Source organism: Plecotus auritus (genome assembly GCF_963455305.1).
Source record: "Plecotus auritus genome assembly, chromosome: 3".
Taxonomy (NCBI): domain Eukaryota; kingdom Metazoa; phylum Chordata; class Mammalia; order Chiroptera; family Vespertilionidae; genus Plecotus; species Plecotus auritus.
Genome location: NC_137772.1, coordinates 180,426,268 through 180,453,766, shown reverse-complemented (window position 1 = coordinate 180,453,766; position 27,499 = coordinate 180,426,268). Strand labels below are relative to the sequence as shown.

The 27,499-nt window shown below is 41.6% G+C and overlaps 1 protein-coding gene across 2 annotated transcripts in view; it reads left to right on the top strand.

Annotated features, from left to right (window-relative positions):
- Positions 1–27,499, top strand: part of ANO6 (anoctamin 6) — a 192,608-nt gene that overhangs the window by 144,455 nt on the left and 20,654 nt on the right. For both annotated transcript variants that reach the window (XM_080662363.1, XM_080662362.1), the window contains 8 exons: positions 1,019–1,153; positions 4,396–4,501; positions 8,600–8,660; positions 16,728–16,870; positions 19,211–19,288; positions 23,501–23,726; positions 24,696–24,865; positions 25,032–25,129. In XM_080662363.1, coding sequence (XP_080518489.1) covers positions 1,019–1,153; positions 4,396–4,501; positions 8,600–8,660; positions 16,728–16,870; positions 19,211–19,288; positions 23,501–23,726; positions 24,696–24,865; positions 25,032–25,129 — 1,017 coding nt within the window. The remainder of the gene's footprint in view (positions 1–1,018; positions 1,154–4,395; positions 4,502–8,599; positions 8,661–16,727; positions 16,871–19,210; positions 19,289–23,500; positions 23,727–24,695; positions 24,866–25,031; positions 25,130–27,499) is intronic.

Here is a 27,499-nt window from a genome sequence, read left to right as displayed (position 1 = left end):
TCACAGTGGCCCTGTGAGCCCTGGTCCAGCCCATGGAGGTGCCTGTTTGGACTCCCCCAGATACCCAGGTTCTCAGAGCTAAGTCCCCACTAGGTAAACTCAGGGAGCTCGTGCCAGCTCCATGATGAGCCAGAAACATCCTAGCGGCCTCAGAGTTAACAGTAAATCTTCAGCTTCTACCCACCAATACTGAGACAAGTGACTCAGTCTAGAGAAGTATCAACAGCAGCAACCATCACCAACATAGTCATTTCATTATTTTCTCCGTATCCCTAAACCTTTCTTTCCTGCCTCACTGTATTTGTCTCCCTTCAGGAACAATCTCCCATTGCCCAGTCTCTCTTCCCGTCTTGCCTACCTGGCCTCTTCCATTTTACCCCAGAGCACACCACTGATCAGTTTTAAAATCTTAGAAAAGAACTGAAGTGCTCGGTGGAAGGAATACAGGGCGGTGGCTTCCTCAGTCCTGTCCATCCTGTCCTCTCCCACTCTCACAATGAGTTTTATAAATATTTTGATCAGAGGCACATTCCACTACTAACTATTGATCTGTACAATACATAAATGTAATGTATTAGTTGTGGTTTATATTACATTTGTTCCAAGGAAGTTCCCTGGATAAGTGAAAGCAGGTAACTGTGAGTGGGTTGTTCATGTTCATTTGTTTCATGCAGATTAAGAATCATCTTTCGGAGAATGTGTCCAATGTGCTGCTCTTTACAAAGAACGATGGTGCTATCTCCCCCTGCTCCATACTCAGCATTTTTCCTTCCTCGGCTCTATTCTAATTTACTTTGCTTTCACAGGTTAACCAGGAACCAAGTACTTCCATGAAATGTAAAATTCTTTTTGGTTTACAGTGGAATTTCGGGTCTGCTATGAACCTGAGTATGTTTTAAGTGTGAATTAAGTCCGATGTTTAAGCTCAAAGGCTCCTCTTTTACAAATCGGAAATTAATATTCGGGTAAAGCTGCAGAGTGATTATTTGTATCTTCTAAAAATAATTTCTTTGTTCAGGAAATATTATGGAGAGAAGATCGGAATCTATTTTGCTTGGCTGGGCTATTACACTCAGATGCTCCTTCTGGCAGCAATAGTGGGCGTGGCTTGCTTTCTCTACGGATATCTGAATCGAAATAACTGCACTTGGAGGTAACCCCTGTTTATTCCTTGTTACCGCGCTGAAGGTTGATGAGACATCAAATTATTTTCAGGGTCTTAGACATTTTTCATAAAAGAGGACTCATCGCAAAAACAGTTACTGCTCTGGACAATACATCTTTTTTTGATCTGAGTCTAATAAGTGGAGTGGAAAATTTTTTCTTAGATCATGCAGCCCAGTCTCTGGCAGGAATATTATCCTCAGGAAACACTTCAATATTTTCAGACAATGCTTTGTTTGCAAAGGAAAAGAGGGATGTAGGGAGGATCATCCTTGAACTTCTGGCCTCCAGAGGAATGCTTTGCTTAGCCCTACAGATGTGGCCAAGAGCAGCTCGGATCTCTTTAAAGTTTCAGTGGCGAAACTGGAAAAATTGGTGTTTTTATGCTTTTAGAAATGATTTCTTATACACGTCTAAAAACTTAAATAAATGCTTTATTTTTACTTTTTAAAAACTAGCCCTTACAAAATTAGGGGGAAGAATAAGTGATAAGGAATGAGTTTGTGCTTGATGTGGGAATGCAGGTACCAGCTGTACTGTCCAAAGAGAAATACACAGGAGCCAGAACACTGCACTGTGCCATCGCTGTTCTGAATTGTGTTGTTACGCCTCTGCTTTTGGTGGCCTCAGCCTTCAGCAGACATGCAACACTAAACCAAGTATTTTCCTTTGACCTTCCGGCCTCTATCCAGATGTGACAGCCAGATCGAAATGTCTGGACACCAGCTATGAGCAGACCAAATTTTTCTAGCTTGGGGCATACCAGGCTGGCTCCCCAGGCACGCAGCTTACAGGGCAGCCCTGATGTGTAGGCATCATGATCCTTCCTGTTGAACAGGGTTCTGAGCGTTCTGTACCCATGGGGCTTCTTAGCCAGAAAGCTGCAGATGGTCTTTGAAGTCCTCACTTCTCTTCACTGAAAAAGAGTTTAGGGCCAAGGGTTGAATGTTGGTACTTTTTACCTACATTTGTCTTTAGCCTCTCCATTGTTTTGTATATACTTCCAGCCAAGAAAAAAAAGGCATCTCAAAAATTATACTTTCAAAGTGATAAGTTCTTGAATGGTGGTTGTAGACTGTATTCTTACAGAAATTTAGCTGTTTTTCCTTAAATAAATGCCTACTAAGTTGCTGTAAGTTTTTGTTTAATTTCCAGGCTCTGCAGAGGTTAATTTTGACTAATTTTGCCCTTGTTCTCTTACTTACATAGAAGAATAGACTTTCCAAGATTTATTTTATTATTTTATTTTATTTTTTTGTTGATCCTCACCCGAGGATATTTTTCCATTGATTTTTAGGGAGAATGGAAGAGAGAGGGAAAGACAGAGAAACATTGATGTGAGAGAAACAAATCAATTGGTTGCCTCCTGCATGAGTCCTGGCCAGGGCCGGGGCCGAGGAGGAGCCTGCAACCAAGGTACCTGCCCTTGACCAGGATCGAACCCAGGACCCTTTGGTCTGCAGGCTGATGCTCTATCCACTGCGCCAAACTGGTTGGGGCAACTTTCCAAGATCTTTACTCAGATACTCTAAATGATTCTCATATCCATTTGTAACTGACTTATTTGTAAGACCAACAAGCTACCCAGCTCCAGTCCTGTTCACATAAAAGTCCCTCTGGATGGTTTCTAGAGGGAGCAGTCTGCATCCTGTTGTTGGTTTGTTGTTTCTTATTAATTTGTAGGAGTTCTTTAAATACTCTGGTGAATCATCCTTTGTCATTTTTTTTAAATATATTTTTATTGATTTCAGAGAGGAAGTGAGAGGGAGAGAGAGAGAGAGAATCAATGATGAGAGATAGAATCATTGATTGTTTGCCTCCTGCATGCCCCACACTGGAGATGGAGCCCACAACCCGAGCATGTGCCCTGACTGGGAATTCAACGGTAACCTCTGGTTCACAGGTTGACACTCACCCACTGAGCCACACTAGCCGGGCAATCCTTTGTTGTTTTTATGTGTTACGAAACTTCTACCAGTTTGTAGCTAATTCTTTTTTTTTCTCTCTCTCCCTTTATGGTGTATTTTGGTGAAGTTCTTGCTTTTGAAAGATTTTGAATTTATCAATATTTTTTTTTTATGATTTATGCCTTTTGGTTTCTTATTTGTGGAATCTGTCCTTACCCCCAAGGTTATCTAAATATTCTTTTTTTTTTTTTTTTTTTATAGTAAGTTGGTGCTGTTGCATTCTCATTTTCCACCTGGAATTGATGTGTATGTGATAAGATTTGGGAGTTGAATTTCATGTTTTCCCATATGGATATTTCATTGCAGCAACCCCATTTGTGAAATGTCCATTCTCACCTTAGTGATTTGATGGGCTAGCCCTCTCTTAGTCAGTTTTTGTATATGCAGATGTCTCTTGTCTCCTGAACTCTTTCTTTTGTTTTCTAGGTCAGTTTTTCTTAACCTAGGCCAACAGCGTCTTGTTGTTGTTTTTTAGTGTGTCTTAAGTCTTCTGAGCCCTTTGGTCTTCTAATTGAATTTACAGCTCAAATGGGGGAGAAATGACATCTTTAAATATTGATTCTCCCAAATTATGAACATCATCATGTATCTACTTATATATAGGATTCACTATATGTATCTCACTCTTTCAGGACAGTTTTATAATTTTCTCCATATAAATCTTATACATCTTGAGTTAGATTTATTCTTTGGCTCTTTATATTTTTTAAGCTATTGAAAGATGCTATTTTAAAAAATTAATTTCTAATTGTTACAGGTCTGTGGGGACACAATTCCTTTTGAGACCCTGGGTATATTTTGTGTATTAATATTGTGTCCCACAAATTTATTAAACTCACTTATTCTCATAATTTATCTGGGGTTTTATTAAGTTATTTATATTGACAATCATGTAATCTATTAGCAATAGCAGGGGTTTTTTTCCTTTCTTACCAGTTCTCCTATTATTATTTTTTTACTAACCGTGCTGTCAGTGACCTCCACTGAGAAGAAGTGGTGATGGAAGGGACCCATCGCCTTGTTTCAGATCTAAAGGAAATACTTGCAGCATTTTATCATTAAACATAATGTTTGTATAGGCTTTAGGTAGCAAGTCTTTATCAATTAGGTTAATGAAGTCCATTTCCATTCCTAGTTTTGTAAGAATTTAGTTTTGTCTTGTATGTTCTTATATGAATAGATGTTGGATTTTATCATTCTACTAGAAAGGCAGTCCTATTCATTTAATTTTTTAAATTAAATTAAAATTTTCTCTTTTCTCTAGCAAAGAAGTTTGTGATCCTAATATTGGTGGCACCATCATAATGTGTCCTCAGTGTGATAAGCTTTGTCCATTCTGGAAGCTCAATATTACTTGCGAGTCCTCACAGGTAATTTTTGTTATTCCAAACATTTCCAAGTAATGAAAGATAATTTTTCCTCTAATAATTTTAGCAAAACATAGCAATTATATTTTTTTCCTCGGAGGAATTCTGAAAGGTAATTTTGAACTAACCCTTCATTCTGAAAGGTAGATACAAAACACATGTTTATTCCTCTTTTGCAAATAATAAGTTTATTCTTCTTTTACAAATAATAAATTGAGATTAAAAGCCTTATCTAAAATCTCCTGGAGGATCAGGGAGGAACTGTAGGGTTGAAACTATTTGATATTTCAGGTAATCAAACCAGAAATGCTTATTTCATGAATACCTTCCATTACGGTTACCATTATAGTGAATAGAAACATTGTTTGGATTTTTAAAGACTTTGATGGTCATATTTCAACTGTATCTGTAAATATGCATGAAAAAGGTTTTGTATATAAATGACAACAGATACTCACTTTGTCTCAAAACATTCCCATAAAACGCATCTGGTACCGTGGCTAACTGCAGATGATCTTGAGCTGTAAGACTCCTCAACTCCAGGAGGTTTAGGGCCACAGTGAGCCTGGAGGAAGCTTATTAAATGGCATGTCCCCCATAGGGAGGAAGCAGGTCCACTTGCATTGCAGAGTTTTCCTGACAACTTTGACATATTACCACTGAAGCGGTGCCACTTTATATTTTATACTTTGCAAAGTCTTGTACTTATCACTTTTGGCACTCACAACAACCCTATGAGATAGGAAGGACAGGTATTATCTCCACTTTACAGATTAAAACACTGAGGATCTGAGAGATTAAATAGTTTGCTCAAGGTCACCCACCTGTTAACTAACAAAGGCAGGAACTGACAGTGAGTCTGCCTTTCTTGCCATCCGTGTGTTCCTCCCCAGCTGACAGTAGTACCAGACACTTCACTCTCAAGTTGAGCTCTGTGTTTGAAAAATTGTTCCACCACGTAATTAAGATGATTGCAGGGTATCGTCAACGCATGGGTTTTTATGCTTAATTTATGAATTAGAATAGATTTCATTGCCCACCCTGCAAATCAACACAAATGCTAGCCCACAGATATCTGCCATAGATGACACAAAGTAAAAGATTTGAAGCTGGTAAAAGTGAAGCTGCCTGCCAGTGAAGTTAACTCATAAAGGTCAGGAGTTCGTGTGTGACCCCAGGCACTGGATTTTAGACAGATGCCAACAGTAATACCAGAGGCAAATTGCAACTGTAAATTCCACTTTCTTTAAGGAATTCTCTTTCACACACTCCACCCCCATTTCTTTTCTCATTTCTTCTGACCCGTTTTAAACACATGACTTGCAACTATATCCCTGTGCACATATTTTTTCCTTGTTTTGGAAAAAAAAATGAGTCATTCTACTCCAGTTTCCTGGATGATCCCTTGAGCCTTGTCAGAGTGATTTACAAAGGGAAGGAAATATATAAAAAATGGAATGAAAAATAAGTTTAAAAAAAAGAGTTTTTTATGCTTTTCCTTTTGTTGGTTAATTCAATTATTTCTTTTTTTAATAATTTTTTATTGCATGATTTTAGAGAGAGAGAGGAAGAGGGGGGAAAAGAGAAACATCTCTTTGTTGCTCCACTTATTTATGCATTCATTGGTTGCTTTTTGTATGTGCCCTGACCGGGGATTGAACCCACAACCTTGTTGTATCAGGACAATACTCTAATCATCTGAGCTACCAGGACAGGGCCTCTATTCAATTATTTCTTTATACATTGACTTATATATTTATTTCTACTTTTCTTTTGGAAAGAGATGGAGTATTCACTAATTGACATGTATGCTAAAAGGGTTAACAGACTACACCTATAAATATGCATATAAAGTCAGGATCAGGGAAATGAAACAGTTATAAAAACAATCAGGATTAATATTGCTTTTGTGATTGAGCATTGAGTCAAGTCCTTAGCTTTTGGCTGGCAAGATAAAAGCGAAACATGGTAAATTACAATATTTTGTTCTTAGAAATACATTAAGCTATAAAATTTTGATTTTGTTCTTTTGCAGGAAGAAAGCATAAGGAAGGGTCATTTTCCTAGGTTCTGATTGGTTCCTCTCTTAAAATCGGCATGCCTGCATGCGTAGCTGTCTTCTTTCCTGCTCCATGTGACTGAAGCAGTGTGCTGATGTGGGGCTGCCCTTCACACAGCTGGCTTTCCCCCCTGTGCCATCCTGCCAAGCACGCTAAGCCAGGCTTCTAACCAGGAAAGCCCCTTGCTTACCTTCTCTCCTACTTCCTGCTCCCATGTCACTATGGGCCACCTAGAGCAGAGAGGCCAGCCATCTCCTTTTCTCTCTTGGGTCCTTGACTTTTACTCGTGTGGCAAAAATGGTAACTTGATCCAAGCCACCTAACTACCTGTCATAGGCATGCAAGGTGCATCCCTTGCCTTGAACCAGACAACTGGTGCGATCTTGGCATCGGCAATAAACCTGCTTTTTCTTGCTGCTCCTCTTTTGTTTCCTCTTGCACTGGTAGCTGTGCTTCCATTGGGTTTTTCAGCATAGCAGGGCAAAGAATTCATAGGATTTTCTTCTTTATAGTGTGGATGGAGCAGAGGTGTCCGGGTAAGCAGGGAGGTATCAGATAGAAAGAGGCTTGCACTGATTCCTAAAAGAGAAGAGTTAACTTTGGGCAGAACTGTTGATAATAGTGTGATAACTCACAGAATGATTTTTCATGAGACTTTTCTTGTAATTGTCAGTAAGAGGTAAGGCATAGCATTCAGAGACAACTTGGACAAGATGGTTCCATGAGAGTCAAAGCTAAAACATTTGAAATGTGTGGTGCATGGAACCCCAGGAGGAGAGGAGCAGGTGGAGAGCTTTGTTCCCAGGGCCTTCTCACGTGCTCATTGTCTCCCTTGAGGGGGAGTGTTTGAGAGGAAGAGATGGCAGCAACTTGGGGTTGTGCTTTCTGATCAGGGTGTGTGTGGGTGACTGAAGGGCATCTGCTTTGGAAAACGGATGTCTGAGAAGAGGGTTAGGTGGGTAATCTTTTATGAAAATAACATAACTAATGTTTCAGCATTGATGAAAGTTGACCTACTTTACATCAATAGAAAGGGCAACCCAACAAGTTACCTAAAACAAAGATGAGTTTTCCTCAGAAGCAGCTTGGGATGTTCTTCAGCGTTTGAAAATCTGGCTTTTTAAATTTGTTTTGTTTTCTTTTTAACCTAGAGCTTCTTTTTCTACCCTGTTGTCTTTACTTTTATTTTTATCTATCCCCGAAGTTGATATTATATATGTTTGCCCCTACTTCCATTAACCTTACAGATATTTTTAGGAGCTGTAAAAAAAAGCTCACTCATGAGAAATGAGTAACTAATGGGACAATTTTCCAGGAATTTATAGAGGGAGATAGGCTATTTATATAGTAGCAAAAAGGTGAAGCGTAGCAGAACTTGTGAATAGAGCCTTCTTTGTGCAGGTGTGTCCTTATTCCCTTTGTCATGGGCACTGTGCCCTTTGTAATGTCAGCAAAAGCCCCTGTGCATCCGTATTCTACTGGAAGTCTCTGTCAGTGGTGGTAGAAAGGCCTTCCTTGGGTGTGAGGAAGCAGAGCTCTTCTGGGGGAGAGCCATCTCAGAATAGCCCAGCTTTGTACTTCTCTTATCAAGAAACGCAGGAATTCAGGAACCTACCCTCTGACCAGGGCGGGATGATGATAAGATGCAAATCGTAATCTAACAGTTGCCTGGAGTTCATTGTATTCTTAGGACCATACTACTTCCTCACATTCGGTTTATGACAGCTCATAGATGAGGCCATTGTTCAGAAGTCTGAGAGAGGCTCTAAACAGAGTGGAGTCTTAGCAGCTCTCCTATTTCTTGATCGTGAGATGGAAAGATTCCACTGCAAAATCCACTTGTAAACACAGCAAAGGCTGTTTGCTTCCAAAAGAGTGAGAAACCCCATCTATAAGGATTTAGTACATATAGTGATTGTTAAACAGGTGTCAGCTTTAAAAATAAATTCAGACTGTTTACACACACAAAGCATTGAGTATTTGATGGATTCTAATAAGTGGAGAACAGGATTAATTTATATGTCATTATTGTATTTTCCAGAAATTGTGCATCTTTGACAGTTTTGGAACCCTAGTCTTTGCAGTATTTATGGGGGTCTGGGGTAAGTTTCCTTTTTTGTTTTTTCAGTTTACTTTGCCTCTTTAAAAAAAACAAACCTAAGATCACACAAATGCCCCAACTTAATAGCATTATGCAGTTTTGTACAGGCTATCAAAGTAACCCACTTTTAGGACCTTGGATGGCCCAAGTTTCAGCTCCCTTACAACTCCATCTAGGGGACTGCCTCAAAATGTAGTAGCTTAAAACACACTTTTATCATTCTCATCGTTCTCTGGGTCAGCGAGGGGGTTCCTCAGCTATGGGCTGGCTCAGCTGACTGAGCTGGCAGCTCCCCTGGGCTAGTCTGGCAGTGGCTCATGGGGCTCAGCTGGACCAGCTCATCTTGCTCCATGCTGTCTGTCCCTCATCCTCCACTGGGCGTGCCCAGGGTCTTCACATGGTAGTTGTAGGGTTCCAAAAAGAGGCGAGAGAGGACAAGCCTTAATGCATATATATTTTAAGCCTCTGGTTTCATCAAGTTTGCAAATGTCCCATCAGCCAAAGTAAGTCATGGCCACGCCAGCAACAATGTGAGGTAGTGGGAGGACTACCCAAGGGCTTGGATGGAGGGAGGCTTGGTTCACTGGGAGCCATCACGTTCACAGTCCCACAGCTGCCCACCACCCTGACTTGCCTGGGGTTGGGGTTCTGGGGAAGTGCCAACACAGTGGTTACAGGTAAGCTTTCTTCTTTATACACTTCTATATAAGTGAGCATTTAATAAGTATGTGCTACTCTCATAATGCTTTCACATCCCATTTAATAAATCGAACAAATATAATCCTAAACAATATAATTGTATATAGAAGCTTTAACATTATATTTATATAATTTACTTTGAATAGCATCATTAATGAGGCAATTATTTTCTTTAAATACAGACTTTTGCATGTTTAATTGATGTAAATGTTCTACCTTAGAAGAAAAAATTTTCACTTTCAAAGATAAACACATTTCCAACTTCATTATATCAGAGGAAAATAGAGTTCAGCTTATAGGTAGGTGGGGGAAGAAACAGAACCAAGTCTCTTATTAAGACAACACATCAACAGACGGGAATCACAGGCACGGTTCTCCACAGGGTCCTGGGCAGTATTTCTCTTTTGCAGTGGCTGTGCCTGTGAAGGTCACCAAATGGATCTCAGAACAGACATTGCTTGGACACTTTTTAGAGATACTAGTTGCCACTCCTGGATTAACTAGACTATAAGGTGGCCAAACTTACCTACAAAGTTACATTGTCATTCAGACACTGAGCATGTTTTGGCTGAAAACCAAACACTGGTTAATATATGACACATGGATGAATAAAGATCAGATGCTTGTATTAAGATCCTCGGTACTTCTCCACTGTTACATACATCCGTATTTTCCCCCAGTGAGAGCACCGGAGCCACACGCATGGGTGGTGGGCACTTTTAACTCATGTCTATACCTTAGTCTTAGCACTGATTCACAATAGATAAAATTCTGACCCGTCTCTTGAACTCCATGTACTAATGGGTGCTGACAGGCCTAAGTTAAAAAGACATCTTAAATAACGCAAAAAAATACACAACAGGGTGAGGCAAAAGTAGGTTTACAGCGGTAAGTATGTGAAACACGGAGTTTATTCTTGTATTATTATTTATTAATTGTTGTATTCTTTCCCATTTGAAAAAATGTAAACCTACTTTTGCCCCACCCTGTATATTAGTTTTTGCACTGCAAGACAACCCTCATATTTCCTAGTTAGCCTTGGTTTCCATGGTCATTAACTACACCATGTTTACCGAACTGACTGAAGCATCGCGAGCTACTGATTTTATGTCACCCGATTTTAGGATGCAGAAAACATCTCAGGCCTGCTTGCAGCACCATATGTGTATCGTTAACCACATGTATGATGAAGTCTTTATTTTAAGTGCCTTATATTGCTTTTCTTGTTACCTCTGCCTTATGAGAACTGCTGCTGTGAGCCTCATTACAGAAAGCCTGAAATTGTAGAGCTGAAGAGGCAGGAGGATCCTGTGACGTTTTTCATGTCCCCATCCTCACATTCCTGCAGCATCTCTTCTGTGCCCAGATATATGGGCACTTAGTGTTGTTCTGTTCCCTAGGAGTTATACAAGTTGAGAATAGAAAAGCGTTTATAAGAAATACAGTACAGCCCTAACCGGTTTGGCTCCATGGATAGAGCGTCAGCCTGCGGACTGAAGGGTCCCAGGTTTGATTCCGGTCAAGGGCGTGTACCTTGGTTACCGGCACATTCCCAGTAGGGGGTGTGCAGGGGGCAGCTGATTGACGTTTCTCTCTCATCGATGTTTCTAACTCTCTCTCTTCCTCTCTGTAAAAAATCAATAAAATATATTTTTTAAAAAGCTTATTAAAAAAAGAAAAAGAAAAGCTTTTATAAGAAAGACAGTACAAATCATATTCTTATTTTCACCCTTCTAGCCAGCCATTCATACTCCTAGAGTCCTGCACACCAACCCATGATTGAGGTAAAGGTTCTTAGCATATCACTCCCCTCACCCCATTCCTTGTTGCTTCTTACCTGCCTCTCTCGGATCCTCCCTGGCTCCAGGCTCTTGGCTGCAAGACTGCAATTTTTCATTTTCACCTTTGAGTTCTAGTCTAGGCCTAGTGATTTCCAGAGAAACACTGGCCACCTGGCTTGTAAGGGTCCAGGGAATCAAGAAGACATTACTCTAGCTAGCGGCTTTTCGGGGGCTCAGGAAATGGGAGTGCCAGACCTGTGCTAATCCCGCTGGTCCACATCAGCGAAATAGCAGCTCGCACAACCACCTTTGCTCTGTCCAGCTCTGCTTCTGATTCAGGTGACTCACAGATGCAGGTGATGGGCATTTTAAAAGTAGCATCTGGAACTCTAGCCGCAGGAGAGTCCGTGAGAAATGCAGTTTTCACTTGCAGTCTTTCAGTTAGGAAGTTGGAATAAAGGCTAAGCAAGCTCTTCTACCTTTGTGAGTAAAGAGATCTGAATACTTTCAAGGCCTGTCAAAATATTCCAGCCCTTCAGCAGCAAAAAAATTTTTAACTTAATTTTTTAATTAAATTTTTTTTAATTACAGTTGATATACAGTATTATATTAGTTTCAGGTGTACAACATACATTTATTTAAATTATGCAGTGATCACCCCAATAAATCTAATGGCCATCTCACACCACACATAGTTATTCCAATATTATTGACTATATTCCCTTGAGCAGCAAACTCTTACAGCAATCAGAACACTCCCATCTACTAAGAGTGTGCCTCTTGTCCTTAGATATAGCTGGACATAATGCTACCAATGCCTTAGTGACCTGAACACATTCCCTTTATGGGCATCTTCTTTATCTGATGTATACTTTATCTAAATGTAATAATATCGTGATTAAAAGGACAAGCAGTTTGACTCAGTGGGTAGAGCGTCCGCCTGTGGACTGAAGGGTCCCAGGTTCGATTCTGGTCAAGGGCACATGCCTGGGTTGTGGGCTCAATAGGGGGCATGCAGGAGGCAGCCAATCAATGATTCTCTCTCATCATTGATGTTTCTCTTTCTCTCTCTCTCCCTTTTTCTCTGAAGTCAATAAAAATATGTTTGTTATTTTAAAAAAAGGACAAGCTGTTCTTGATTCCCAAGGTCCTAGGCAGCCATCCCTCTTCTCTTGTTATAACCGTGTCTCTTTAATCAACCAGAGCTTCATGGTATGTGGTTTGCCAGAGAAATAAGTACAGTGCCTCCCACTGGAGTTCTGCCAGGTGTTTTATTGCAGAGAGAGAGCAAAAGATAGAGAACAGGAAACTCCTGTGTGACATCATGCAGGGTCACCCCAGGTCCTGGTGTTCTCAATCAGGGATGTATGGCAGTGTGAGTCAGCAGGGACATGGCCCAGGAGTGCTCCAGAATGTTGGGCGGCTATACCCGGTTACCACGTCTTCCAGGAACTTTGCAAATCCTTCGCTGTGTGAAATGAAGAACTAAGAAACTCCCACCCATTCCAGCAACTCTCAAGGTTTTTGCCTCTAAGGTTCAGGATTTGCTAACAACTCACTATTTTTCGCCAGGTCATTTCTTGCTTGCTTGGCAGCCCTATCACTTCCTAGGCAGAACTGCTCCTTGGGTTCAGCCTTTTCACCCCTTATGTTCAAGTTCAGGGAGGACAAGGAACAGTACCCACTCTTCTTCCTTTATAGTGCTGATTAGAATAGCTGATACTGCTTTTTGTGAGAAAAATACGTCTTCTTTTCGTAAATCATCTCCTGTTGATACTGTTGCTAGATAGTGAGCAAATGGATGGCTATTATACTCCCATTTTAAAGATGAGGAAAGTGACACGCAGGAAGATTAGCCAAATTACTCATCTCCCCCGAGGCAGAAAGTGACAAGCACAGAAGAAGAGCTCTGCAAATAATTTGGCTGTCCTCAGCCTTCAGATCGGTGACAACATGCAGCGTATAGTAATAAAGTTGTAGAAGCTTTTAGAAAGATGCATAAATATTTACTTGATGGAAAGAATGGCACTGTTCTGTCTGGGGCTTGGAATTACAGGAATGGGTTAGAAAACCTTCATTCCATGACTTCGGTTCCACCTCACCCGACACATGTAAGGGCAAGAAGAAAGCCAGGCTTGCAGCCTTTTCTGCCAGCCGATGAGATGAGATAGCTTCGTTTCATTTATGCCTGCCTCTGGGCGTCTCAGTGAGCAGGGCTTTCATGTTTTCAGTCAGTTTTTGTAAAAAGAGAGATGATTAAAGATAGAAATCCATGAAAATAAGCTGCTTTATTTTTTAAATGAAAGGTAACTTTCTTTACTTTGCAGAGAAGGAAATTGGAGATTTTTATGCATTTTTGAAAAAGGATTTCAAAAACATCTAACAGATTAAAATTGCAAAATTTAGAGGAACTACAGTAACACAAGGAAGATAACTAGCGTGGCTCCTTAGAGGGCTTTCCCAGCAAGCTGGGTTCCTAAAGAGGCCATGATGGGGCAGACCCCGTCTTCCCACCCGAAGTTTCTTTCCTTAGGCTGAAGGGCCAGCGTTTCCGCTGCTGTGATCTTGTGCTTCCAGTGAGTTGTGAGGTAGGACAGAACTCAGGACGATTCCCTCAGTCCGTCTACCCTGACATCCTCCCAGCGGTCAAGGGGCTACACTAGAGCCACCAGGACCTCCCCAATAAACTGGCACATTCTCCATGGCTTGTTCTCCATCTCAGCTTAGGCAGACCTGTTGCCGGACGTAGGGAAACTGGGGGCCCATGTGGTCTGGTGTAGCAGAGAATGATAGTGAGCGGGTGCTCATGCACAGAGGGGAGCAGCTGGAGTAGATGGTTCCATCCATCGGGGACCCCAGATGGTGGGGGTTCTCCAGCTTCTGGATTGGCTTCCTACAGCTCATTCATTCAGCTGATACTCTTTCAATGCCTGTGTGTGCTAGTGCTTCCGTGTGAACGAAACAAGATTCCTGCCCTCAAGGTGGCATTCTAGTGGGCATGATCAACAGTCACTGTAGAAGCAGACACAGGTCAGGATCGTGAGTGCTACCTGTTTTGAAGCACAAAAGTTGAGGTCAGCATAGGGAATAAAGTGTGCCGTTTTTGAGAGAATGGACACTACCACTGGACGGATTTAACTGTTTAGAAGGAAGACACTGTTGAAAGAACCTCGGGGGTGGAGAGTTCATGCAATACTAGCAGTATTCTCAAACTAAAAATGTAAGCTCTTCTCCTTGATGGGGTGCATTGGGTGTTCATCTAGGAGACGTGAGCCCAGGGGACTTTAGTGAGTGGATATACTGTGCTGCTTCCGATGAAGCCCAGGCGGGTTGGCTCATGGGTGGCTCGTTTGCCCACTAGGGGTCTGTTTGGGAGTATCTGCCACATGAGGCCAGCATGCATCAGGTGGGAGGTGGGACCAGCCACGACAGCTTGGTCCACAGAGATACCTAGTGCCCTGAAGACTTTCATCCCTCTGATGCCTCATTTCCTCCTGGTTGGGGACAGGGACACACATGGACAAACAGTTTCTCAGTGGCGTCAGCAGTCTCCAAGTACACACGCTCAGGAGAGATGCCCAGGCCCACGGAGAGGACCGTCCTGAGAGCAGGAACAGCCAAATCAGTCCTGCTCTCAGGGGTCTGACAGGTGAACCAGCTCAGTTTCTCTCACAGGTTATTCCCTCACAGGATTTGGGGCATTTGAGGAACTGAGAGGGTCAGGAAATAATACCCTAGGGCTCTGTGGATTTCGTCCTCCAATGTTAACTCATCCGTGGTAGCTGTTGTGCAAGGAGATGGAATTTGGGGACTACTGGGCCATTCCCTGTGCTCCCTGGTGGGGCCAGTGGATTACAAGGTAAACTACAACTTGGTGGCAGGGGAACGGGAGGCATCATTCCTATTTAAAGAGGCTAGGAGGCCTGACATAACTCCTTCCTCAGGTTTCAAAGCTTTGTAAGGAAAACTGGCTCCCAGCCAAGTAGGCGGCAAGAAGTGACCTCCCCTACTAACTGAGCTCTGTGCTTCCATGAACAATAGCACCCACGGCAGGAAGCTGGCCCTCCACCTATATTCCCTTTCAAATATTCCGGCAACCACAGCAGGCGCCGCCGAGGGTTTGTGTTCCCACAGAGGCCCTGAGTGGGAACAGGACAGTTACTAGCAGTGTGCCCAGAGGAGTGCCAGAATCAGAAACTGGAAAAGCAGGCAGCGATGACACCTAAGCAAAGCGTTGTAGTTTACCTTGTAATCCATTGGCCAAAGGAAGGGGATTGGAGAGCAGGAGAGTTAGGGGCAGAGCTTGGGCTCCGGAGCCAAGAATGCCTGGGTTTGATTCCTGACTCAATACTAACCTCAGGCAAGTAATTGAACCTGCCTGTGCCTCCGTTTCTTGGTGTGTAACATGGGGATCACAATAACAATGACCTCAGAGGGCTTGGAGGGCCTTGACAGCTATTGTTTCAGTAAGTTCGCAATAGCCTGTGGAGTAGGTTCCGTCTCCCCATTTTGCAGAGCAACACAAGGTCCTGCACTCTCTCCACCTGGCTGCCCCGCTCTGTTCATCACCCAGTTTCTGGGAAGTACCTGGCTCTCTTCATCCTCTTGCCTTCGTATGTGCAGCTCCTTGGGGGGAAATGGCCTTAACCTGATCAGTTGAAGTCACCTCAAAACTCACGTAGGCTCCCCTCCTCTGCGAGAGCCATGGCTCCATGTTGGTTACTTATTCTGGCTCTGTGTGCCCAGAGCAACCTGGGCTGACCTTTATCAAGTACCTCTTAACAGTCTACTGTAACTAGCACTTCACTGTAATCTTTGTACACCTAGGAGCCCCTTGAAATAGAGATTGTGTCTTTTTTCTCTTCTCAGCACATAGTAGAAACTCAAGCAGTATTTCTGGATGGAACAGTGGTAACACAGAATTTCTACACAGGAAGGGCTTAGTGGTAGCCGTCTGGAAGGAGGGCCTAGAGGATTTACCCTGAAACCACATTTTCAATTAATGTGTAATGTTCTCTTTATTTCGTATTTTAAGTTATAAATCATACAAAATAATTAAAATCTCTAGAAGTTACTTTATATTTTACACAAGATAGAGAAAAGTATCAGTTTTCTATATTTAAGAATATTATGTTACTTTGGGGTGGCTTGGGTGGTGGTAAAGAGAGATTTGGAATTACTAAAGCATCCCACCCCCCCACCCCACCCCCGACTCGGGCCCTTAGGAAGGACGTGGGGGAGAGGGATGTGGGGAAGAGCAGCCTGAAGGATGGGCCGTGAACTGCTTTGAACTGTACTGGTTATTTGTGTTGTTTAGGTGGCGATGAAAAGTGCCGGTAGCCCATGCTTCAGCACTAGACACTCACATTCCTTCCGACCATCACATTGTTACCTTTACCATAAGCTGTAGGCTCTTCACAAGAACATTAACTTGTTTTCTGCTCTTTTAAATATTAATGTCACCTGTAAATTAGATGCTATTGACCGTATACAAGTGTTATGGGTAATTAATATTATTTAGTATAGATTTATGAAACATCAGTCATCATTGAAAGCCCACATGATCCTGTTCTCTCTCTCTCTGTTAGTTACCTTGTTTTTGGAGTTCTGGAAGAGGCGCCAGGCAGAGCTTGAGTACGAATGGGACACGGTTGAGTTACAGCAGGAAGAACAGCCCCGGCCAGAATATGAGGCCCGGTGTACTCACGTGGTGATAAATGAGATCACTCAGGTAAGGAGGTAGTCTATTATTGCAGGGTTGATGCCTGCATCCAATCGCTCCTTACTCTGATGGTACTTGGTGGCCTGGGTGTGTTCTGGGCACAGGGATTTTTTGAAGCTCCTCTAGTAATCCTGATGTGTACCCAAAGTGAAGAAGCTGTGCTTAGAACAGTGGACATGGGAGATAAATGTAGTCCCTTCTTTCACAATAACAGTAAAAATGAAAAAAAAAAATACCAAAAAAACTTTGACATAAATGTACAGTAAGTCCTCACTGGATGTCATGATAAGTTCTGCAAACCTTTAAGTAAATGATATATAATGAAACCAATTTTACTCTAGGCCAATTGAGATAAACGAAAGGTAAGTTCCTTCATAACCTCATCAGTGTTATAATGAAATGACGTTGAATGAAACAATATTATTTGAGAACCTGCTGTATAAGAAAAAGATGCACTGGTTTGCATCCTTTCTTTCCAATTCCAGTAAAAAATGCACAAAAGATAGACTCGGTGACATAAATGTATGGAAAGATGCATAGGTTTTTAGAGTTAATTCTCAACTGTTCACATGCGCCTTCATTATTTCAGCCCCTTTCATGCTAGGCTTAGCTGCCCCTTTGTCTTGCACTAAAGCCTCAGTCACTGCTCCCCCTTCTGGTTGGGATGTGCACAAAATAGTGTGGCTCTTTCCCTAATTTAGGGGGAAGGATGGAAAAGGAAAACATTTGTTGAGGTCCGACTATGTTCAGTCACTGTGGGAGGCATTTCATATCATTGGAAAGGTAAATTTGCTGCTGCTACAAAATTAAAAACAAAACCAAACACCTATATATCTTTCTGTATAAATATTCCAAAACCAGCAAAAGATGATTTTTTAATCGTCTGAATTATTGCTTCTTTCCATCAACACAGGCAATTGAGAGCTGATTGTACTTGCAGCAATCAGCTTGAGGACAGTGGCTTCTGAAAATTAATAACTCTTAGAAAAAAAATGCTTTTCCCAAGAGCTTCTGAAAATGTCCTGATTCTAGATTTTATAAATTGAGCCACATATTTACAGACTGTCAGCACTAAAAGGGACCAGAGGGAGCAGTTCAACGCCTCATTTCATAAGTGGGGGAAACAAGGTCCAGTTACCAAGAGAAGGTGACATTTGGCTTTGTAACTGTAACAAGCTGCGAATAATCCCATTATGAATAGCTCCCACTGTTGACTGTGGAAGACAGAGCCAAAGCATGTGTTGTTGAAAGATCATAGATTCAGAAATGAGAGCCAAACTTAGAATTGTATGTTCATGATGTTTTTTGAGTTCTGAAAAACAAAAGCTTATATTGGCAACATGAGGAAAATACTGAAGAAAAATCAACTTGGTAATTTAAACCTGCCAATTTTACATTTAAAATTACCAACTAATAGGTTTAAATTTTCATTGTTAAAAAAATTAAAGATGGAAGTTTATTTTAACCTTTAGTTTATGTCTCATTTTACTTTTCATGCTAACACTACACCCTCCATTGGTTTAGAGAGGCGTACAGTGCGGTGGTCAGGTCTTGAGGATGAGGTTGCCTAAATTAAAATCCAAACACAGCAAGTTAGTGGCTGAATGATTCTGGACAAATTATTTGACTTCTCTGATAATTGTTTCCTCAGTTATAAAATGGAAACAAATATAGTTGCTTCCTCAAATGATTGTAGTAAGGCTGAATGGACTTAATGTTTAGAACCTCCTTAGAATAGTACGTGGCACAGAGTAAATAGCACCAAAGTATTTGCAGCTATTGCTGTACTACAGCTTCTCTTACTAGCCAAGTAAATCCTGAGAGGTATTGATTTCTGCTCTTAAAATTTTAAATATATTCATATAAAGGGAAAACTTTAAAAATTCAGTTATGACAAAAATGTGTAAAGCTCAACCAAGAAACACATACTGGATACCTAGCATTTGCAAACATCTGTGAGACGTTTCGTCTTGCACGGACTCTGGGCTATCATTGCTTCACTTCTAACACCTAAGACACGCGCAGAAATGCAGCTTCACAGCTTGGCCTTGTCAGGTACCCGACTCCCGAGCTCAGGTTATGGCAGATAAATTATTATTCACACTTGCATTTTCAAAAAATACTATTAAAATGAGCACTGCATATGTTTTGTTGTATGTATGTTTGAAATTGTTAACAAAAAAAACATGCGATTATGAGGGAGAAGGCTATGTTTGAAAACTAATTTTTAGAAAAATTAAATTCAGCCTAGGATATAGTGACCCATCAGGAGAAAAATCATTTCATTGGAGTAATCCCTTGATTGTCTAAACTTCTATTTTTTATTTTTTTATTTTTTTTTTTAATCAGGAAGAAGAGCGGGTTCCCTTCACTACCTGGGGGAAATGCATACGTGCCGTCCTCTGCGCAAGTGCTGTCTTATTCTGGGTGAGTCCTTCACAAAATTTAATATCCAATTTTAAATGTTGAGGAAGCTGAGTTGGAAACTATGTAATCTTATTTGTTTAAATCAGATCAGCGGTCCAGTATTTTCCAGTTTCTTGTGAAGAAGCCATATGGGAGGCACTAAGAATTCTAAAATTTTTCACCAGTAGCAACTAAAATAAAATTCAATTATGACAAATTAATGTGTAAAGCTCTAAGAATAGTCTTAACAAAAAGATAACAGGAACTATCAAAGAAAAGTCATGAAAACTAGTGAAAAATGTAAAAGAAGCCGCAAATGATTCTAGATCAAAAGACAGTATTTCTAAAATATCTGAACTTATGAAATTAGAGTTTATTACTAATAAAATCATATTAGAAATATAATGATCTGCAATATACAGAGAGTTTTGTTGTCTCAAGAATAGCCAGATTAGAGAATAGGACATGAAGCCCAGAATGGGCTCTGATATCAGTAATATAGGAGAAGGGAAATATTCTAAATCTGGCATAAGTAAAGATTATTCAATAAATACACTTGTTAGCTATTGGCAGAAAAGTTGAAGAACATGAACCACATGCTATAATAAATTCCAGAAATATTAAAGATAAGTAACACCAAAAATAACTAGAAATAAATATTGATGAATATATGATCTCTAGATATAAAAAGATTTTCTAAACAATAGCAATGGGAGAATTTTTGGAAGAAAATATTTAACAATTTTCATACATCAAAAGAATCTTAAGCTTAAACAAAATACCAGAAGTAATAATTATTAACAAATAGGCAAAGGGTTAATAACTTCAATACATAAAATGTCCAGATCACTCCTAAGCTAATACTCAAGCCCTCAAGAGCTTAGAGGCAGAGAACATGGGCACACAGTCACAAAAGAAAACCGTCATGGCAGATGCCAAACCTCAGTAGTAATTAGATTAGTGCATTAAAATGAGATGTAATTTTCCACCTCTCAAGTGATGACTCAGTGTTTGAGAGGATGAAATGCAGTGATCAGCACTCTCCTATCTAGGCCGTTAGAATTTTACACTGCTCTGGCCTTCTTAGAAAGCCATTTGGCATTATCAAGAGTCAAAAATATTCATATACTTTAATCTACTAATTCAGGTTTTAGAAACTTTTAATCAGGAAGCATTTCAGAATAAGTAAAAGTCAGTAAAGATTTAGTCATTATATACACTGAGTGGCCAGATTATTATGATCTCTGAACGCATAATAATCTGGCCACTCGGTGTATATCCTATATAATAAAAGGCTAATATGCAAATTGTCCCCTCGACCAGGAGTTCGACCAGCAGGCAGGCCAGCCAACTGCCCATGTCCCCTCCCCCTGGCCAGGCTGGCCAGACCCTACCCATGCACGAATTCATGCACCGGGCCTCTAATATATATATGTATATTTCAGCCAAAATATTCTACTTTTAATTCTTTATACCATGGGGTATTGTGCAACTGTGAAAAGCTATGTCCGTGAAAATATTTTATGACATGTAAAAATGTCATGGTTATGATAGGCTTAAGGAAAAGATACAATTAATTATTAAAATGACTTAATATGCAAACTACATAGTTCTGAAGGAATTGTGCCTACAGATAGATAGTAGGTACATTTTTCCTATTTTTGTGTACTTTTTAGTCTTTACTTTCATAGTTAGGAATCTTTCAGTTGTGGGTGACAGAAAAATCAATCTGCTACCAAGTGGGGGTTGGAGGGCATCGGTTCCTGTAACTGAGAGTCTCAGTCTGAGGTCTGGCTCTGGTCCAGGATGGGTACTGCAGCCCCGAGGAAGTCAAGGCCTGGGTTTGGTTCCATCTTTATTCTGTGTCCTGTGGTCTCCCGCCTGGTGGTTCTGGGCACTCTCCCTTATGGTTGCAGAATGGCTGCAGCATTCCAGATCTCACATCATGTGGAAGCCAAGCAAGGTCTCTCTTAGCAGCGTCCTCTAGCGGAAGCTTCTCTTTCCCATGGGCGCTGGTAGATATCTCCTCCATAAGTGGCTCTTATTAGGTCGTCAGTCCCGGAGCCCATTGCTGCGGTCAATAGGATGAGATACCTGTCTGTCCCAATCTAATCAGAATCCCAGGGGAGGAAGGGCAGTCTAGCCCAAACCATGGGACTAAAAGTAGAGAGAATTCCCCCCAAAAGCAAAATCTGGGTCCTTTTCTCAGGCTGGAAACAGACCCCGGGCAGCAAAAGCAACTGTTGTTCACCACAGAGTACTTTCAAGTTTTCTGTGATGAGTACATATTCAGAGTTATGGTAAGAAAAGTACATTGAAGTTAGAGGGAGGAAAGATAGGTAAGAAACTTGAGGAAGGCGAATGCAAAGCTTCTCTGCCTCCTATGGAGAAATATTGAACCAGTCACGTGCCTGAAGAAGTTTGCAAACATTATGTTTGTAAAAACTCTGGAATGAATTAGAATTCACTTCAGAAACCACGTGGGAGGCAGCGCCATGTAGAGGTTAGTGGTCTTTGGGGTCCTTGCATTTCTCAGTTACTTCACTTACTCGTTGCTAAATTTGGGGCAAATTGCTTAGTCTCTATGTGGCTCTCTTTCCTCCTCTGTGAAAGAGATCTGATACTGCCTCCCTGCCGGGGCTGTGTGAGGACTTAAAGATATATGTGTGCTGAGGTGAATAGTGAGCACTGAAAGAATCTTAACTATTATAATTCCTTAATAACTTCAAAAATTATATGGACTATATGTGTTGTGCTGAGAGAGAACGAATTTGATATACCCTCTCTAATACATATTTCTCGGCCTTGGAAATTTTCATATATACGCCACATTTTTTTTTTTAAATGTTATTCCTTAACAATGAAGCAAAGGAGATAATGAGAGAGGTCAGAGGAGGAAATATAATCCTTCTCCACAAATTGATGGCCTAAAAAGGTAAGAAAAACATCTTAACACTTTAGCTGCCATAATCAGAGCCAATATTTATATAGTATTTTTCATATTTTTCATGTGTCTTTACTGACAGCAGCTCACTGAGTCCTCACAAAAATTCTGTACGTTAGTTGCTATTACGATCCCCCCGTATATGGCTGAGGAGACTGAGGCCCCCAAAGGTTCCATCATTTGTACAAGGCAGAGCCGATTGCCACGCAGGAGGCTGGCTCCAGGCCCGTGCTTGCAGTCGCTCCCTTGACTGCTCTCCAAGGTGAGCAGTCGCCTTCCTCTGTTACTGTAACCATGACACCACTTGCTTGGTCCTGAGACTGACACTCTTTGTGGGTTTTCTCTCTCGTGGTAGTCATCACCTGCAGTCAGACACTTTGAGTTCATGCTCTGGAGTATGTCCAAGAGGAAGATGCAGGGCAAACAGTTTCAAAACGGGACCTCAGTGGCAGAGAAAACCTGCCTGGTGAGGAAGTGAAATCCTAGCAACCACGTGCAAACTGTTGCTTCACACACTCCTGCTGACATGGGGCGTGCAGTCCTAAATGCAATGGGTTAGGGAAAGGAAGCTTGTGCCAACGCAGGTTATGAATAACTGCAGTTTAAGGTCTTACGATGTGAGCATGAAAAGTGTGTGAAGCTTTGATAAGCAGAGACCTGCTGCCATCTCCAGGGGTTACCCTGGGGCATCTGCACAGCTTAGGAGCTCTGGTCCTGGTCAGACCCGCCCTGGGCACTAAACTAAGACGAAAGCTGGCACCTGCTGACTGACCCTGGACCAGAGATACGTTCTCTGTTGGGAGGACACATGCGCCCTTAAAGGAGCAGAAAACCACTGATTCATAACCTAAATGATGTCATAAGTATAGAGGGATGTTTTCTCTGGTCCTGCTATCACAAAGACTTTTTCCTTACCAGAACGCGTTCCCAGTTATTCCATTTTTACTCCATCTGAAGACGCACTTTTTTTAATAGACCTTTTTTTTAGAGCAGCATTGCATTTACAGAAAAATTGCTCAGAAAGTACAGAGTTCCCATACTCCCTCACTCCCGCACACAGCTTCTCCTACTTTAACGTCTCACTTTAGTGGACACACTCTCTTGTGACTTCCTTCATTCCTTTTCTTTGACCTTTAACGCACTTGATTTCTGCCTCTCTTGTGGCAGTTCTGTGAGATTTCACATCACTTCACCCATGCACCTTGTCCACTTCAGGCCTGAGGCCGATTTTTCAGTGTAAAATATGATGACTGGGTAGTCTCACGCTGCTGTGTTTATTGTGCTTTCAGATCCTATTGATCATCGCTTCAGTCATTGGGATCATTGTCTACAGACTCTCAGTGTTCATTGTATTTTCTGCAAAACTTCCCAAGAACCTGAATGGAACAGACCCAATCCAGAAGTATCTGACCCCACAGACAGCCACATCCATCACCGCTTCCCTCATCAGCTTCGTCATCATCATGATTCTGAACATCATCTATGAAAAAGTGGCAATCATGATTACTAATTTTGGTAAGTTCCTACCATAGTTTCAGTCGTGTCTAGGACATTTTCAGAACCTGGTGGAGATGGAGACCATATCTTTTTGGCATTTCAATTCCAGTCTCGAAAATTTCAAGTGTAAACATATTTTCTCTGGCCTGGATGGGCGATGAAATTGTCTACAGCTTGGCATTAGTAAAAGGGACAAAGCAGAGACAATCATTATAATGTCCGAGCTTTGTATAAACAGATCAGTGCTGGATGATATTTGCAATTACATTACATCATGTGCCCTATTGTTGAAAGTAAATAGTCTCTTTATTGCAAATAAGTGGAGCAGGGTCATGGTTCCAGTGGCAAATACGCGCCTCTGTTGCTGAGAGGACAAGCGATCATGCTGTTACATGTCTTCCCCCATTCTGTTCGCATTAATACAGCTCCATTCTCATCAGCTCTCGCTTTTGTAATAAGTGATTCTCCTCTCTGGCTTGTATCCCAGGCAGCTGCTTTGTGGCCAAAGTTAAGTGCTTCCCACTCGCTGCATGTGTCTGCTCCGTGGTCATGTTCTGAGAGTGATCAGCCCCATCTAAATTCTAAACTAAAAAGGGGACTTGGTTTGTCTTCCCCAAATGCTTCTAGCCAGTTTCCCTTGTTTTGTTGGTTTTCTTCAACACCTACCCTAAAAAAGACGAGAATATCATTCTTGCCCATTTGATAACATTGTGCTTGTACATTTTAAGGAACAGTTGAATATTTTTTTGCCTTGTGGGATGTATTTATGGGGGAGAAGCTCTTATAACAATGTGTAAACTTGACTTAACACAGTAGCTCTATTAAGGAGTTCAAAACAGCTTAAATGGAAACAGTGTGAATTGTATTTTTAAAACAATTTAACTCCTATGTCTGTGTCTTTGATTAGGGTCTCGTCGCTGTTCACAATTTAGGGTCTCGTCGCTGTTCACAATTTTTAAAACTTAACTTTTCTTTGGTTAACTACAGAACTCCCACGGACCCAGACTGATTATGAGAACAGTCTAACCATGAAGATGTTCTTATTCCAGTTTGTCAACTACTACTCCTCATGCTTCTACATCGCCTTCTTCAAGGGCAAATTTGTAGGTTATCCTGGAGATCCAGTGTACTGGCTGGGAAAATACAGGAATGAAGAGGTATGAACGCAGAATTGTCTTCTCTCGACAATTGAAAACAGTTTCTTCATTGAACATGTTTAGATATTTTTTTCAGCCTAAAGAGAAGATCGGAAAAATTAAAATGAATGATTCTGTTTCGTGTTAGAGCCATCTAATTTCTAAATGAAATTTTTTAATATTCCAGTGTGACCCAGGTGGCTGTCTCCTTGAACTGACAACACAGCTGACAATAATCATGGGAGGAAAGGCAATCTGGAATAACATACAAGAGGTGTTACTTCCGTGAGTATCAAGTCGTGTAATCCGGGATGTGGGACAGGGGATAACAGCCCTCCCAACCAAGTCTTTTGCCTACATGTCCACGTAACTGCATGCCTACCTCTAAGGTAGCGTAGACTCGATGCTTATTACACGTCTCCGGACAAGATAGTCCAACCAACAGTGTAGACATGTCTATGTTTACACCTTCATTTCCCGTAAGCCCATGGCTACAAATTATAGGGACCTGAAGTTTGCCTTCCGATATTTCTTCTCCTGACGTAAAACAGTGCGTTCTGAATCATCTTTTCTCTTGTTTGAAAACTGGGAATGCTAAGTGTTAGCCAAGTTAGAGAGTGACTCAGGCTCTTCTCGTCACTGCTTCTTCTCTGTGTATACTCTTTCATACAAAATTCTAACATACTAAAGATATGTTAGTTACTCTTGCTACCTAGTACTACCCACATCCCAAAAATACATAGGAAGGGAGACAAAAACCTTTTAAGTCAGTGGCTCTTTTCACACAATTTAAATGTGTCCTAGTGAAATGGATTCCACCATAAATGTACCTCTTATGCCCCTCTCCCTCCCCCCCCCCCCACCCCCAGCCCACTTGGGCCCTTGGCTATGACTCTTGGAGTAAGTGAAGCAGCATACCCGGCACTGTGCCCCAGGTTCCGGCGGGGTCTCATCAGCACCTGGTGCTTAATAGGCACTCAGCACCCACTGAGTGAATGAGTGACTCATATGCCTGAAATCCATAACGTTAATAACTTAATAGAATTAGTAAGTTAATAGAATTGTTTGTTGGACTCAGACAAGAGCTCAGAGCTCCGCGGCCTTCCTGGCTTCACTTAATGTTGGAGGCATCCCTGGGAATTCTATTCCGGACATACTTAACAAAAGGCTGGTGCAATTTCTGCATTAAGCAACTCACTCTGGAGAGATTTTTATGATAAAATGTTAAGGAAAATAATTAAAGTTAAATATACAAATTGCCAACAGCATCATCCTTTGGTCAAAGTTTAGATAATGGATGGCTGTAATTTTCTTCCTTTATGTTTTCTGTACTTTCCTCAATGGGTATGGACTACTTACAAGAAAAGTGAACTGTTCCCTTGAGAAGAGATATTTTTTTTTTTAAATATATTTTATTGATTTTTTACAGAGAGGAAGGGAGAGGGACAGAGAGCTAGAAACATCGATGAGAGAGAAACATCGATCAGCTGCCTCCTGCACACCCCCCACTGGGGACGTGCCCGCAACCAAGGTACATGCCCTTGACCGGAATCGAACCTGGGACCTTTCAGTCCGCAGGCCGACGCTCTATCCACTGAGCCAAACCGGTTTCGGCGAGAAGAGATATTTTATGTGCATTGGCTAGAGGGGGAACCAGAGACCTACAGTAAGAGAACCCTGAATACAGGTATCCCTCATTCCTTTTTTAAATTCAGGAACAGTATAAACTCAGGCATGAAATAGCTTCAGGGAGTAAAGGGTGCTTGTGTTCAAAGTTAGCGAGTGGGAATCCTATAGAACATTCAAAACACAAATGGTGATTTTTCTGCAGTATGTGGATTAAATAGAATAACGAAGATCAAAGGGAAAATGAGGTACAAAGTACTTCACACTGTGCTCTACACCTAATAAAGGCTTTGTAGAAGGCAACTTATTACAATGCTGTTATGCTAATATTTCCCGGTAAATTCCTAGGGAAATTATTTAGTAACCCCTGCTGGAGGGAGGCAGCGTGCAGCCTTGGCCAGGGGAAGAAGTGTCTGGTGTCTGTATTTTTAAAACTTGCTCTAGGTGAGTCTCATGTGCAGTCAAGATGGATGCCCCTGCACTAGAATCATGACCCAGTAGATAACCCAAAAGACCAGGGGCGATGATGGACGGACTACAGCCCGAGATTTCCTTCCACGGATGAGTGGCTCATTCAGGAAGACTGAACAGGAGGCTTAGCATCTGTAGCTCAGGAAGGAAAGCTCTTCAGAGAGACTGTGACCTCTGAGGTGACTAGTTCTGGGTGAGGGAAGGCAGGACAGTAAGTACCGGAGGGAAGCGCCGGATGAGTCAGTCATGCCAGGACAGAAGTTTCCACCCGAATCCAAACTGTGATGGATTTGGGATCCCGGTAGTAAAAGACCTGCCTCTCTGGGCCCCGGAGAAGATTCAGCAAGAGGCTGAGGCTGGAAGTGTGAGGCAGAGCAAAACAGAAGCCAATCAAAACCAGTAACCTCGAGTTTGGGGTCAGCAGGGGTGATGGACACGTGTGGTCCCTGGTGCCACCTGCGTCACAAGACGCCTGTAAAACCGCGGATTCCCAGACTTGACGGATTTCAGAGCTTTGGGTTGGAGCCTAGGAAGTAGCACTAGCAACTAGCATTGTGT